The sequence below is a fragment of the Pleurodeles waltl genome, chromosome 1_2, assembly GCF_031143425.1.
Source record: "Pleurodeles waltl isolate 20211129_DDA chromosome 1_2, aPleWal1.hap1.20221129, whole genome shotgun sequence".
In the NCBI taxonomy this organism is placed as follows: Eukaryota; Metazoa; Chordata; class Amphibia; order Caudata; family Salamandridae; genus Pleurodeles; species Pleurodeles waltl.
In genome coordinates, this window is record NC_090437.1 from 971439332 (window position 1) to 971455763 (window position 16432).

Sequence of the window (16432 nt, forward strand, 5' to 3'; positions counted from 1 at the left end):
ACACCATTTTTACTCCTACCCCTCAACTCTCAGCACCACTCCACTTTCACTATTACACTCACTACCTTTCACAGGCACCACTAGCACTATGGTCAACCACGGCCTGACATGATGTAGTCTAACCTACTCACCCATTTTATGTTAATTCATAGCCATTTTATGTCCATTCACTCTCACTATCACCAGACTCAGCCAACACACCCACTGAAATTGTACATCCGGTATCAGCAACAAAGCCGCCCCACTTCCAAAGCCATCAATTCTCATGACCGCACCACACAGTCTCCCACCGATGCGTCTCCTGCCACAGGACATCTACTTTCAGCAGTCCCCCAGCTACAATGATAGTCCAAACACCAGAAATTCTGTCAGCTTCACAAAAAACCCACACCTCGCATCACTAAACACATTCTGCGCGCCCCCCCACAAAACCACCAATGCATTCACCACCCACTCTGACTGACTGCCACAACATCAAGAACCACCCCAATCGAGATGGTAACAAAACTGTGGACCTTTAGTGGTGTGCTAGATTGCTCAGTAAATTTTCAACAACAGTTACCTGCCCAACCATGGATCTCTTTACTCATGAAGCTTTTGGCTACTCAAAACAGAGGAAATCTCTGTGTGAAAGTATGGGGAAAATGAGGAATTACCAGGGAACAAGGCTGAAATTACCTATTTTCTTGGCTTTTTCTCATTCCTTAGTGAACCATAACTTGTAATGGGCCAGGTTATCTCCATGCTCTGAGTTACTGGTACCCCCACTATCACTAACTCTGGTAAAGGGGAAAATTCAGCCCATTTACCAGCCCACCTATCATGAGAGCCAAACTACTTTCTTATGGAATAGCGACAATACATACATTAACGAAGGGAGGATGTAATTGCTTGCCTGGTGCTGTGGTTAACATAATTCCTAATGTAATACTCCGCAATATGTTGAAGTTTATATTGACTAGTGTGGAACATTTGCACATTCATTTGTAACGTATTCAAATACAGAAACTATTTTAGACAAAAGTAATTGTTTTTTTTAATCTACATTGACCCCGACACTAATTTATTCATTGACATTTTTACCTACTAAAACAGAAAAGCACATTACAGTTCCAGACACATTACTGAAAATTGGTTTGTTTGGAATGATATTACCATTTGGACCAGCAGTCTCCTAGCATGACCATGACCAGGACCAGGACCACCCCATCTCCAAGCTCGAGCCTGAAAATATCATGCATTGCACAGCACATACCTTTCCACGTGTGCAAGAAGTATGGCTCAGTTTGGAACCTGGCTCCATCAATGGTGGCTTCGCAGATATATGATCCAGAGGGGAAGTTCCCAAAGAAGCCTTGCTTGTTGTCGTAGTAGGCAAACACCACTTTGGAGTCGTCTTTGTTAATCAGAGTGACCTGCGCACTGGGTGAGGTGGTGCGGCATGGGATGATGAACGAATCGTCTTCCTCTGCCACTATGAAGTGGTCCAACCGTTCGGATGGCACGAAGACCATAGAAGGATCTGTTAAAAAAGCAACATGGTGATTATACAGTCTACAAGGCCCAGAGTTGAAGAAAATACACAGATGTATCCCTCCTTCTGCATTCTCCTGTGCCGTCTTTTCTTTCTTTCTTGCCTGTTCGGTAAGGGACCAGAATATCGTACCCAAAATATAGACATTAAATATACTCTAGAAGGCAGTCCTACTCCTGACAAACACTAGGGATGTGTGAAGTTGGGAAATGCCTCCATTGGAATATCAAGGCTCGGCGACTTGTGGAGTGGTTGTCATATGAAGGCATTTCAGGAGCTCCAGGCCGACTTCCAAATGCCCAATTCCTAACTTTACCTTCATGTAGCCCCTTGGAAAATAATGTAAGCACGGGGGGAGGGGGGCGGGGAGTTTCCCAAATGTATAAATCCCTGGTAGCGAACGCACAAACATCATTGACTCCTCTGAGGGAGAGGGTCATGTAGGAGAATTAGAAAAGGCATACTGGAGAGATGCCTGTATGGCCCACTGTACCGTAACGATCTCAGCTAGACCAGGGGCGGCTCCTCCATTAGGGTGGAGGTGCGTCCCCCCCCCTCCTGCCAGGTACAGAAGCTGCAAAACTTTCACCACGAAGGGATAATATAGTTTATTATCCCTTTGTGGTGGAAGGGGCTGGGCCACTGGGGTGAGAAGCACTGAGGGGAGTGCCATATGCACTCCCCTCAGAGCGTTTGTGTGTTTGGCCGGCCATCTCAGGCCGGCCAAACACACATGCGCTGTAGGCTCTCTCCAGCCCAGCAACACAGTTGCCGAGCTGGACAGAGCCTGCACAGGCTCCCAGTCTGCCTGGGCACTCCCAGCCTATCCTGACACTGCTTTGAGCAGCGTCAGAATTGGCTGAAGGGCAGGCTGGGAGCCTGTGCCTGCATGCAGCCTGAGGAGACGGAGGAGAGGTGAGGCACAGGGAAGAGCTTGTTAAGTTTTTATTTTATTTTATTTTCCTTTAATTAATTTTGTGACCCGCTCCCGTTCGCTGCCCCCCGCGTGCTGTCCCTGCCCCACTGCTCATTAATGATGCGAGCCATGACTGAGCGAGACTCCGGTTTATACAGTTTAAGTACTTTCATCAGGCCTACATGACTCCCCCTTCACCTGCAGAAGGCAGGTCTTGTAGCCTCTCTCTGATGCTATTGGTGCAAGAACCAAATGGGAGACTTTCTCCATATTGTTTAGCAATGTCCAATGATTCAGGATTACTGGAGAGCTGTATCTGATGTATTGTCTGCCATGGTGGGTGACACTATGTGCAGGGATCCCAGAATTGCTCTGCTTGGCATACTTGTCCTACGAGAGCCCAAGAGGGATAGAATATTGGTTTGGGTGGGCATGTTAATAGCTAAGAGAAACATTGCCAGTGGCTTGACTTCCCCAACTGCCCCCTCAATTACAGCCTGGACTCGGGGCATGGATTGGTGTTGCAAAATGAAGGAATCCTTTTATGAGGCCTGGGGATGCCCCTGCAAGTATGATAGAAATTGGAAAAAAATTGTGGAACTAACATGGCCTGTCAAACTGATGACACTAAAAGGGTAAAGATGTGGCAATGTGTGAATGATGGAACTTGACTTAATCCTGGGCTGTGCAAAGACAGCTATACAGAGTGAGTTGGCTTTTATATTGGGGAAGGAAAATGTATTGTTTACATGTAAAATTGCAATAAAATGTTTCTATTGAAAAAGAAAGTTGGAAAACGTTTCTATTACAAGCTTCTGTAATCCTCATGAATACTGTAGAACATTTTCTAAATGTGGCTTTACACAATAACAAGTGGGCTCCACACCGCTTTTAAGTTGTTCCAAGAAAAATATGATTGCCAGCATCTGTGCAGTGAAAAAGCCACCAGAAAATGAAATTAAAGTTAACCTGCAAGAAAACGACACATTCATGTCCAGCGTTAACTGGCACTTGCAAGGAAATATAGCCAGTATGCATGCAAAAACTATGGAAGGTCACGGACGGCATGAAATGCTGGAAACCCCAGGCATGGCAAAAATGGGGGTCAACACAAGACAAATAACAAAAACTTTCCACACTTAAAATACACCAGCTACCATGAGCCACTCATTAGAAAATTGACAACCTCAATCCTAACATTGGTCAGTGATAATGATGAGTCATCAGACTGAGAGCCTGTGTGAGCCTATGCAATGAAACGTTTCACCTTAGCAAATATCTGCCCCAAAGTCACACCCAACATCTGCAACCAAAAAACGCCCAGCCCGAAAACTTTAGGATAACCTAAACTGAGGATGAGTGAAGGACCTGGAAATAAGTCTGTTGCAAGAGCACATCTGGTTACCTCTTTGCAAAACATTGTGCTGGCAATATTGTCACAGCAAGTACTGGTTTGTGACTGTCGAGGACAGTATGAGTTATGTGCAATAAAGAAGACATATTTTATTTTACATGCGTTCTTGCCATGTTGGCACTGCTTTTGTGAATATATGGAGTGTTACTGAAATATCCAATTATTCCGTTTAAAAAGGAAGTGGTATACATTTCACTGTTAACAGGCCCATAAAGAGTACGATAATTGTGGGGTGAGAGTTATGAATAAGTATTTTTACCTCAAAATGGAGAGTGAGAATGTGTTATACTGTAGTTTCACATTGGGATTATTACCTTGCAGAATAAGTTACTTTTTTCCTGATTCACAGGGTGGGTTAAAATTATCAGCCCGAATAAAAAGAAAATAAAGCTGAGAGGAATGTGTTTGACTAAGAGCACCACTTTTAGAGAAAGCATGACTTTTATGCCCAGGGTCACACATTAAGAACTTGTGTTTTTTCAACGATCTTTGACAGATTGGTTTCGCTTCCTCGTGCCTTCTAAAACCTCCAGAGGAGTGTCATGTAGAGATATATAACTGCATTAACACACTGCCGTGCCATGCAGGGAAAGTGTGTTGGCTGCTACGCATACTAGTGTTCAGCTACAGTCATCATTGACAGAGGAGCGACACTGTGGGCCCTCTTCAGTGTTTCCCTGCGCCCATCATCATAGACATGGTGGAAAGACTTCCCTGGGACTCACCTGGCACATAGATGTACACGTCTCTGCCTACAACGTCACTGTCCTCGAATTGATGGTGGTTGTGATAACAGGTGTAACTGCCCGTGTGAGCGGCTGTGGCATTCCTTACTTCAAGTAGAGAGATGAAGAGGCCACTATTATTCTCTTCGCTGCTGATGTCAACGGTCTCCTCCACCGCTTCAGGGATCTTCCAGCTGAGCTCACTCTCCCCCGTGCACTTCAGGGTTAAGGAAGAATTCAGCTGCACTACCATTTCATAAACGTTTGGGATAACTGAAGGGATAGGGTACTGGGAAAAGCTTGCCCCTGGGCCTGTGGAGAAGACAGAAGGATTATTAGCAGACATTGATGATTAGGAATTTTCACAATTACAGTTTCCGCAGGAGGCATCCTGCAGGCTACAGGCTACAGTCTTGGGGGCACATTTATGAGTCTCTTGTGTCAAGTTTCATCACTTTTTGTGACGCAACAGCGGTGCACACCACAAACTCATATCTATGAGGCCACGTAAAAGCCATTTTGTGGGGCTTTGAGAGGCCTCATAGATATGGAGTAAGGCAAGGCAGCACAAATCACTGTGTTGTCTTATTCTGTGCAAGGGTGACATTCCATGGGTATTGCGGTGGGTGTTCCCTCGCAACACCCATGGATTCTGACGCATCCTCGCCTGCCAAGAGCTTGTGAACCCAGGGATGTGCCAAAAACGTATGCGTCCCCACAGGAGGCACAGCAACAGAAGTCTCTTTTATTTCTATTAATTGTTTCCTCTTTCTATGTGTGCTGCATTCTGCAGCATGCATAGAAAGAGGAAAAAGCTTCCCAGGATTCTTTTTGTGCATGAAGGTGCCCCTTCCTGCACAAAACAATCTTGCCTACAATGCAGACACCCTTGCACCATGGTGCACGGGCACCTACCTTAGTGCAAGGCTGCCGAAATGGCACCAGAGCAGTGGGAAAGACCTGCAATGCGCAGTATTGCTTACATACAGCGCACTCCTGTCCTTTCCCTTTGATGCAGAGCATCGCAGCAAGTTGACCTGCTGCGCTGCCCTGCACCAAAAGCCCATAAATATGGGCCTGAGTGTCTGCATGAGACATTCTCCACTTCTAAGCATCCCTCGCCCTCTTTATGACATGTGCCCAACACTACAGCACATCTCGGTCTCTGCGTGACATGTGACACTTTGGTCTGCTGCAAGCAACAGCCCCCTTCTCTGTGCATGCTACATCATCTTTCATTCTTTGCGTGAGATGCCCCACATTGGTATGCCACATGTAACACCATCCCTGTTTCTGCGTGGCAAATACCCAACGCTGAGTCTGAAGCTACATCATCTCTTAGTGTCTGCATTCAATGTGTCCCCATGTTATGCTACATGCAGCAACATCCCTGTCCTGCGTGGCAAATACCCAGTGCTATGTCTCATGCTTCAGTCTCTCTTAGTCTCTGTATAAAATGCAGGAAATTGATAGGGTACATGCGCCAACACCCCTGTTACTTCATAGCAAATGAAACACCCCAAGACATGTCTCATGCTAGCCATCCATGTTGCTTCATGGCAAAAGCCCAGTTATATAAGTGTCATGCTACACCATCTCCCACGGTCTGCACACAGTGCCCTCAACATAGGCTGCATGCCACAGCATATTTGTCTTTGCATGGAAGATACCCAACAGTATGCCTCACTCTAAACCTTCTCGTGATCTCTGCATGAGGTGTGATACATGATACACCCCAAACCAAAGCATCCCTTGGTCTCGGCTTGAGATATTTTACGTGGTAGTACTTCCCCAGCCTATGCATGCATTATACCTAATAATATGTCTAATACTAAGCACTGTTCAACTTCTGCAGTAGATATTCAAGATACTCCATCATTTCTCAGCCTCTGCATAAACTATGCCCCTCACTACAGCATCCCTCAGTATATGCAAAATATATGCCCCTTCTACAGCACCCCAAGTTTTTACATTCACTATGCAACACAACATGATCTACACTATAGCATCACCCACTCTGCGTGAAAAATTCTACATGCTATTGCATCCCTCAGTCTGTGGTGAGATATTCCACATGCTACAGCAACCCCAGGCCTCTGCGTGAGATATTCTACATGCTACCACATCCCTGTCTCAGCATGAGCTATCCTACATGGTACATTATCCCTCGATCTCTGTGTGAGATATTCTACATGCTGTAGCATCCCTTGGTCTCCGCATGAGATATTCTACATGCCACACCATCCTTTAGTCTCAGCGTGAGATATTCTACATGCTACAGCATCCCTAGGTCTCAGCACGCGATACTCTAAATGCAACAGCAGGTAGTTTTCTACCTACTGCAGTGTCTTTCAGTGTCAGCATGAGATACTCTACATGTTATTGCATCCCTCGGTCTCTGTGTGGGATATTCTACATGCTACAGCATTCCTCGGTCTCTGCATGATGTATTCTACATGCTACAGCATCCCTCAGTCTCAACAAGAGATGTCCTATATTGTACAGTATCCCTCGGTGTCTGTGTGAGATATTCTACATGTTACAGCATGCCTCAGTCTTTGAATGAGATATTCTACAGGGTACATCATTCTTTGGTATCAGTGTGATATATTATACATGCTACAGCATCCCTCGGGTCATAACGTGCAATATTCTACAAGCTACAGCATCCCTCAGGTCGTAACGTGCAATATTCTACATGCTACAGCATCCCTCAGTCCCTGCTTGAGATTTCTACATAATGCAGCATATTTCAGTCTCAGTGTGAGATATTCTACATACCATTGCATCCCTCGGTCTCTGTGTGAGATATTCTACATGCCACATCAATCCTTCGTTACTACGTGAGATATTCTACATGCTGTATTATCCCTCAGACTCAGCATGAGATGTCCTACATGCTACAGCATCCCTTGGTTTCTGTGGGAGATATTCTGCATGCTACAGCGTCCCTTAGTCTCAGCATGAGATGTTCTCAATGCTACAGCATCCCCCAGTCTCTGTGTGAGATTTTCTACATGCTACAGCATCTCTTGGTCACTGGATGGGATATTTTACTCTCAATCTCAGGTTGAGATATCCTGTTTGGTACAGTATCCCTCAGTCTCTGCATGAGACATCCCTGCTACATCATCCCTGAGTCTCAGCATGAGATATTCTACATGATATTGCATCTCTTGGTCTCTGCATGAGCTATTATACATGCTAGAGCATCCCTCCGTCTCTGTGTGAAATATTCTATCTGCTACAGCATCCCTCGGTCTCAGCGTGAGATATTCTACTCCCAGTCTCAGCTTGAGATCTCCTATATGGTACAGTATCCCTCTGTCTCAGCATGAGACATTCTAGATACTATATCATCCCTCAGTCAGTGCATGAAATTTTCTACATGCTGCTGTACCCCTCAGTCTCAGCATGAGATATTTTACATGCAAAAGCATCCCTCGGTCTCTGTGTGAGATATTCTACACGATACAGCATCCCTCGGTCTCAGTGTGAGATATTCTACATGATACAGCATCCCTCGGTCTCAGTGTGAGATATTTTACATGCTACAGCATCTCTCGGTCTCAGTGTGAGATATTCTACATGATATAGCATCTCTTGGTCACTGCATGAGATATCCTAAATGCTACAACATCCCGCGGTTTCTGCATGAGATATCCTACATGCTACAGCATCTCTCAAGCTTAACGTGAGATATTCTACATGTTACAGCATCCCTCAGACTCTGCATGATATATTTTACATGCTACAGCACTCTCAGTTTCAGAGTGAGATATTCTACTTGTTACAGCATCCCTCAGTCCTGGGTGAGATATTCTAAATGCTACAGCATCTCTCGGTCTCAGCGTGAGATATTCTACATGCTTTAGCATGAGATATCCTAAATGTTACAGCAGCCCTCGGTTTCTGCATGAGTTATCCTACATGCTACAGCATTTCTCAGACTATGTGTGACATATTCTACATGCTACAGCATCTCTCTGTCTCTGCATGAGATATCCTACATGCTACAGCATCGCTCAGACTCAGTGTGGGATATTCTGCTTCCTACATCACCTCTTGGTCTCTGCATGAGATTACGTACATTCTACAGCTGCCCTCAGTCTCAGCATGAGAAATCCTACATGCTACGCCATCCCTCAGTCTCTGCATGAGATATTCTACATGTGACAGCATCTTGCAGTCTCAGCGTGAGATATTCTTTATGCTACAGCATCTTTCAATCTCTGCATGAGAGATTCTACATGCTACAGCATCTCTCAGTCTCAGCGTGAGATATTCTACATGCTACAGCATCCCTCAGTCTTATTGTGAGATATGCTACATGCCACAGCATCCCTCAGTTTCATTGTGAGACGCTCCGCATGCTACAGCATCCCTCGGCTTATGCATGAGATATACCCAACAATATATGCCACAGGACTGCACCCTCATGAAACAAACTGAGATACCCCACACTGCAGCATCTCCAAGCCTTGCAGGTCATATTCCCTATGCTATACACAACATTCCAGGACCCCTCCCTCTCCGTATTAGATATTCTGCAAGGAAAAACATCCCTTGGTCTCTGAAGGACATACTCTCTAGAATGCATCCCTCAATCTCTGTATATAATATGCCCCAGAAAATATCAGTACTTCAGCACCCAGCCCCAGTACACACACACACAGGTCGGCATGAGACACCAGGGTGAAAGGAAAATAAAACAGAACAAATAAGGAATTCACAGCCATGACAAGACAACTTGTAGTCATTAGATTTGTCGTCCTCGGTCATAGACAGAAGCAAAATATAGCCTTTTAACCCTATTAAATGACTTACTTAAATATGGTGTCCCCAATAGGTCTGCCACATCAGAGGCATCTGATTTTTGGGACATACGTCACACATAAAGACAAGGTGCCTGGCTTACCTGTAATCAAGAGACAGCCCAGGGCCAAGAATGCCTTCAGGGAGCGGGCCATCTCCACGGCCAGCTGAAAGAGAGAAAGGAAGTCAGAAAATACATCTCCGTTACTTGCAGTTCTAGTACCGGGACTAGCCTCTTTACCAATAAGGACAGGCTAGACGTGCCTCAAGGGAGAATAAACATGGCTACACTGACACAGTGAACATGACAGCAGGACCAAAAGAGGTCCTTTCACAGCAGCATAACGACCCCCAAAATTACTGTATTATGTACTTTCCACATGGGACAACGTGAGAAATGTCAATATGTCATTATATGGTCCCAGGCAAGTCATATTTTGAGGGCCCCTGTTTGGAGCAACTTAACATTTTTATACCCAAGTCCTGCTAAGTCACACCCACATGATGACAAACAATACTAAATTATATGTTAAAACTTTAACAGGATCATGCAAAAAAGTTAAAATATGTCTTGCCACAAGATATCACGGGATAGAGAGACAGAAGAAGAGGCAGGCAGAGAGGTGGAGACAGGTTTTGACAGTGAATTACAATTGAGAGATCAGAGATCTGAGGAGGCCCTTAGATGGCTGGAGAGTTCGGCAATTGCCCACTTTGTCCATGCCTGGCTTAAAACGTCTCAGGTTTCTATTCCAATGCATTCTCTTTGTCACCTCCCCACAGACATCCACCGAGCAATAGCAGCAACCACTCTCAGCTTCTGGCTCGACTGCCCCTTCTCACTGAACTTCAGTCTGCAAGCAAAGAGGCCAGAACACTACAGATAGGACTGGAAGTGGGCGAGAAGCCAAGGGACTCCATTCCACCTACTACCACATCACTGCACTGTCTCCCTGCCAACACCCCAATCATCAGTGGACTATAAAACCATGAATGAATGAATTAACAGAGCTCTATAGTGCAGCTTTACAGACTGAATCCCTTCAACGTGCTTCCTATTAGGAATAATAAGTATGTGGCTCGTTCAGAACATATTTTGGAGTTTTTGTCTTGAAGGGAGTAGCTGACACCGTGACATCTTTGGCGGGAAAGTCTCCCATCAGTTGAGCTGCAGTGTATTCTTGGGAATAGGAGAAGGTTTTGCTGGATGAGCAGACGACAGTGGGACAGTAACATGAAGACTGTGCCTATTTTATTGGGGCCTTTCTTGGTGATAGAATTGTTAAAACTACTAGTGTTTGAAAGGTGAGGTTCTCCGTGTGGCAGTTTGAGGGGAACCAAACACCGATGAAGGGTGAAGAGGTGAACTGTGTCACTCCGGTCACATTGTTCCACTCTTAGATCACTCATACCACAGCATGAACTGCTAAAATCAAAACTTTTACGCCGGATTCATTTAAATTTGACAGAACGCAGTGCAGCAACCAAAGTTGTTGTGCAGAGTCAAAGGGAGAGAGAAGGACAGTGCTATATCTACTAAAATATGGCACAGTTTCCTCCTAATATACGGTGCTGCTTCTCTGCCCCCCCCCCCCCCCACTGGTGTGCTTTAGGCAGCCTTATGCCTCGCTCATTCCCTTCTACCATAATACAATGGTGTGTGTGTGTGTGTGACGTTTGGCATAAACTTTGTACTTGAAGGTGTTTAGACATAATTTAAAAAGTTTACAAGTGTGTATGTGTGCTGTACAATATGGCACTCATGCAAAGCAGTGCTTAATTTGAGCCAGTGATTTCCAGTGCGTGTACCAGCACTTATGTTTGGAGGCCAGCACTTATTTTTCTGCCTCAAGCATTTACTGAGAGCAAAAGACACATATGGGAAAGATGGAGGATGAGAAAAATGAAAAAGTGTTACAAAGACAGAAAGTTGCAAGAGTGAGCTGAAGGGGCAGGGAATGGCCGTAAATGGATTAAAGAGGCCCGAGATGGTTTTAGGGTTATGCTACCTCAGTATTCCAGGCTCGCACATATAATTGCAGCAGCTGCTTGTTTCAGAGTAGAGCTTTGAGCACCGGCACATTTTTATTTACAAACTAAGCACTGATGCAAAGTTAGAAAAGTTTGCAGAAAAGTTACTTTTTAATAACTTCAGACCTGCCTCCAGGAGATTACATTTTTCATACAAAGCCCTATCTACCTTTTTTCAGTGATAAGGGCTTGGGTTAAAATAGCTGAGTGGTTGCATGAGAGCACTCTGTTTCCACCCGAAGTACACTCCCTTGATGCAATTTAGCACATATATCATTTTTGTTTTACTTTAGGACAACTTCCCAGTGCAAAAAGGACTGGAAAGTAAATCCGAATTCTACACTTTATGCCAGTTTGCATCACTTTAAACTGATTCAAAGTGTTAGTAAATCTGCTCCTTTGAGTTATATTTGATGGAGAACTATCAACAGAGGAGCAAGTCTTTACAGTCCTATTCTTCACCCAAGTATCACTAAAACTACTGGGAGCAGCTAGTGAACCAGGGAAAGAACCTTAGAAAGTGGAGATAGTGTGGGCGATAATTAAAGTCAAAATGGGTCAGCAATTCCCAACTCCTTGGGAGCACTGCCGGAAATATCAGAAAGCCACAGATTATACAAAACACAGCAACAAGGTCAGCTCTAGGAATATGGCCTAGATGCCAGTGGACACCTATCCTTAGAGATAAACAGTGGCTTCCCGTCAGGTCAAAAATTAGGGTCAAGGATGTGACTTAGGGAATGTTTTGGGGAGGGCAATAGGATACCGAGAAGAATATCCTCGACCATACAAACCAACTAGGACTTAAAGCTCTATCTTCCAAAATGTGAGAGAAGTGCCAAGTACCACCAGAGGACTACTAGAAGTACCCTCCATGTATCCAGGTAGCGAAACTTTGGAAAGAGCATCCAACGCCTGTGAAACTGACACACAAGCCACACTCTTTAGGAAAACGTACAAGGCAAACTTCCTTTAACTTCAGTGGTCCTTGTGTCTTTCTTTGCTTTAAAAGCCTCGTGCATTATAAGAGTCCTGCACATGCCACATGAAGGTAACTTCTAAACCTCTGAAAGATATTATACTATTGGGGGTGATTTCACCTATTTACTATTGTGAAAGGCTGTGTTTTACAGGCCGAATGGTTAGTTTGTTTAAAAACAGCTTTTGTACAAAGTATGGGCGGTAGGGCTTGTCCGTTCGGTTGAAAAATATTAATTTCCAGTGCAGGCTCGTTAATACACTTAAATCTCTGTGAGCATGCGCTGAAAGGGACGCCAGCGAGTCTGAATAAAAGGTTAGGTGAGCCCGGGTAATTTATTTAAAGGAAATACGACAAAGGAGAACAAGTTGAAGGAATGTCAAACTCTCTGGTTTACCACTAGAGGGAACTCTAGTCTGCATGTTCCTGCCTCGCTAGTAAACTGTGGAATGTGAAACATTACGATAATTTATGCAAGGGTAATTTCCAACTACGCACAATGGTTATTCGATCTTCGTTTAACAGAGCAGACTATAAACGAGCACATGCGTATCAAGATGGTAACAAACGGATTGAATAGAAAATCAACGCAAACCATTTATTATAGTCTGTGCTTCTTCCAGTTCGTTTCTAGAACATTCCTATAGCATAGAAATAAAACATGTCAAAGGAGTTTCACTTTGGCGCCCTATGGAGAACCTGCATCAAAACAACAAATCCAGAATCTAAAACCAGCAGAAACGAATTAAGTTCACGGCGTGTATTTATGGTGGCACTAAAGTTTCACTGACAACAATGCGACCCTTGCATCGAAATCAGGGAGTGAGTCTGTCCTTTTGTGCACACCGGGGGCTCCTTCTGGAGTTCTACACATAGGGTTGAAGAAAGTTACTAAAAGCAGCCCTTGCAAGAAGTGTCGCACGGTGGCGCCCTAGACTAAGAAACCCTGATCTCGGAGCATTTAGCATAGTAACGCTATTGGAAGGTCACTGACGGTAGCGCCTGAGAGATTAAATAGTTACAGTGTCTTAATCCGAATAGCACGGTAACAGCACGCTCTCAGCATGAGATCTCTGCCTCGGTACGGGACATCAGGATATTTTTCTGTGACATTTTCACTGGTTATTTTGCCTCCTTCCACAACTCCGCCATAAACAGTTCCCTGTAGCCCTGGAATGCCAACCATGAGTGCGCAAAATTGGGAACGTAGAACTTCGCCAGATTGGTTGCAAATTCTCCAGCCGTTTATGTTTGAAATAAATCGTTTTTCATGATAACAGGGGCCCAACCGCGTGAAAGGGAGTGCACTTTTTTACCTCAATTTTATAACACAACATTAAATGTCGCCACTGCTGCATTTTTACTTTTCCAAACGTGATAGTTATTGCAAATGCGTGTCAAAAAATAGAGTATGCTTCTCAAGTCACGCATATTGAGTTTGCCAATGCATGTTTTTTCCAAATTAAACTTTACCAAATTTAAGAAAATGTCCAACCTTTTAAAAAAACGATGAAAGGGTATGAGAAAACATGTTGTGCATCTAACAAACTGCATTTTATTCACCAGGAACCAAAAAGAAGCTGTGCGGAGTGCTGAGCATTAAAACTGTAAAACTATACGCGGGAACCCAATGTTTTTTTAGGGCTTCGCCATCATTGCTGCAGAATTCCAGGGTTACGGAACAGCGAGACTTTTATGGTTTTATCAATCATCATGACTCCTTCTTCCACCAGCCTTCAATGTATCTCTTTTTTTTAACTCTTGCGTCATTTGCTGCATAATCGGCACATTAAAAAAGTGTTCTGGTTTAAATGGTTCAAATGTTGCTAAAAGGTCAACGACACCTGTTGCTGAGCAGTGGAAGGCACTTTGCAAAGGCTGACTGGTCACATTTCCTTTTATTTTGTTATTAAACTTGTACTAATGAGATGCAAATGATGCCCACACAAGCCGTAATAAGTTTTTGTTTTTTTTAAATGACAAAATAATGAAATAATACTTTTTCAAATGTATGGGATAATTTGCTGCCACTTGCTACATAGCTTACTCAACCCTGCCTCATAGTTTGACCTTCCCCTGCCACGTGATTTCAGTGGCACAGGAGATACCAAACTTAGACCAAGTGGGGGGTTTTATGCGTTATGCACTCCCATTGCCTTAGGAGTTAAGGATGAAAACCCTCCGTACCCAGGGACGTTTTAAGGAGTTTGGGGGCCTTGGGGCAAACGTATTGTGGGGGGCCCTGTTCAGAACAGCTTTGAATTTATAAACCAATTTCAGCTTTTTCATGCCCTCTTGGCCAGGTCACTAACAGTGCAGAGACGCGCTGTCCAAATTCTAAAGTCTCTCGCACACCACCCACATTAAAACTCAATGAAAGGAACCCGTATGTAAAGCAAGTTGTTTAAGAAATATTTAAGGTCATCAGGGCAAGACTGCAGAACAAAGCTGTCTCTATCCCCCCCCCACCTAAATGCTGTGGCCCTGGCCAGACCCCACTTTGCCCGTGCCTTTAAACGTCTCAGTCGTTTCTTGATTTCTCCAATGTGACCATTACCCTAGAAGACACTATTTAAGCCTCGGGGGGGGACACTGCTGGAGTCCTGCCCCCCAGTTTCAGACGCTGGAATCTACGAACGGAGACAGGTGGACCTCTACGTTTACCTGTCAGTCTTTACCTCAACTCAGAAGAACGAGTTTTACATGTGCCACACACAAAGCGCAATCAAAGGAAACGAGCATTACTGCATGGGGGAGCTGGCCTCGCCATACGTGTGCAACTTGTCCAAGCCTATCGTACACTTCTTGGGCTTTAGCCACAGTGCTCATTCTAGGCCCGGCCACGCCCCCTGACAGCTCAGCTCCTGGCCCCGCCCCTTTGACATCATAGGGGTGGGTCACGTGTGCGTGACCTCACCAGGGGCTGGAGGCGGGAAGGGATCCGGGTGGTTCTTTTCTCAGGGCGGATTCCGTTATCTACAACGGGTGTGGCTGCGCCTCCTCAGGCGGCTAAGATCAGCTTTTAACATCTCCGGATTGAATGAATGTCACAATGAAGAATACCTCCATGTAAAAACCAGGACGGAAAAATGTTACAGGCAAATACCTTTATAAAGAAACCATCGCTGATAAAAAAGTTGTTACAGAAAAATATATTTTACAGAGAGGCTATTACTGAAGAAAGTCGTAAGCAAGAAGCACTTTACAAAGAAAGCACTCCCAGAGGATGGGGTATGGAAGAACCACTCTGCATGGAATCCACTGGACATTTGTATAAGGACAAATATATTCACGGAGTAACTAGTACAGAGAAAAATGACATAGAGATTGGTATCACTGACAACTGGTACAGATAAATTACTACTGAGGAAAGGTGTTACTGAGAAATACCTTCAGAGAGAAACGGCTACAGAAAAATATTAAGTTCACGACTGCAAACGAAACTTCTAAAATGCCCCCCTTTTGAAGAATTCATTTAATCTTCCCTCTGGTAAAATTAACCTAGTGTTGGTGCATAACATGGAAAGGTGTAACTACATTTGCTCACTATTCCTGAGTAGCCGTTTGTTACTGAGAAGTGCCAGGACTCTCATATTAAAAGTGGTGCATTCATGATGAGAAGTGCTGATGCTACACCGAGCAAAGACGTGTAGATACTGAGTACCCGGCTGTGCGTGTCTATGTAATGTCCTGCGTATATTCCTAACCATAAACCTAACCGTAAACTGAACTGTAAATGTTACCACTTCACTTACCCGAACGCCAACTAACCCTAACCCACGACCCAACCTAGTAATCCTAACCTTCATCTCTAAAATAGCAATAACCCCACCCTTTTATTGTGCCTGTAACTATTCTAGTAAAGTAATTCCCCCTCCTGTATTTTATTGGGTTGTATTGTTCCTTGTAGCAACCTAAAAATGTTCTTTCGTAGCAACATTTGTCTTTCACGGTTCCCTTGTAAAGGTATTTTTCCAGATCCGCGGACCTAGTTACTTTTTGCAGATAGAGTCCTACA

The 16432-nt window shown here is 44.3% G+C and overlaps 1 protein-coding gene across 3 annotated transcripts in view; it reads right to left on the minus strand.

The window, feature by feature from the left end:
- PDGFRA (platelet derived growth factor receptor alpha) overlaps positions 1–16432 on the minus strand; it is a 91128-nt gene that overhangs the window by 46324 nt on the left and 28372 nt on the right. For all 3 annotated transcript variants that reach the window (XM_069201175.1, XM_069201169.1, XM_069201184.1), the window contains exons 2-4: positions 9508–9571; positions 4590–4901; positions 1256–1522 (exon numbers count right to left, since the gene is read on the minus strand). In XM_069201175.1, coding sequence (XP_069057276.1) covers positions 1256–1522; positions 4590–4901; positions 9508–9571 — 643 coding nt within the window. The remainder of the gene's footprint in view (positions 1–1255; positions 1523–4589; positions 4902–9507; positions 9572–16432) is intronic.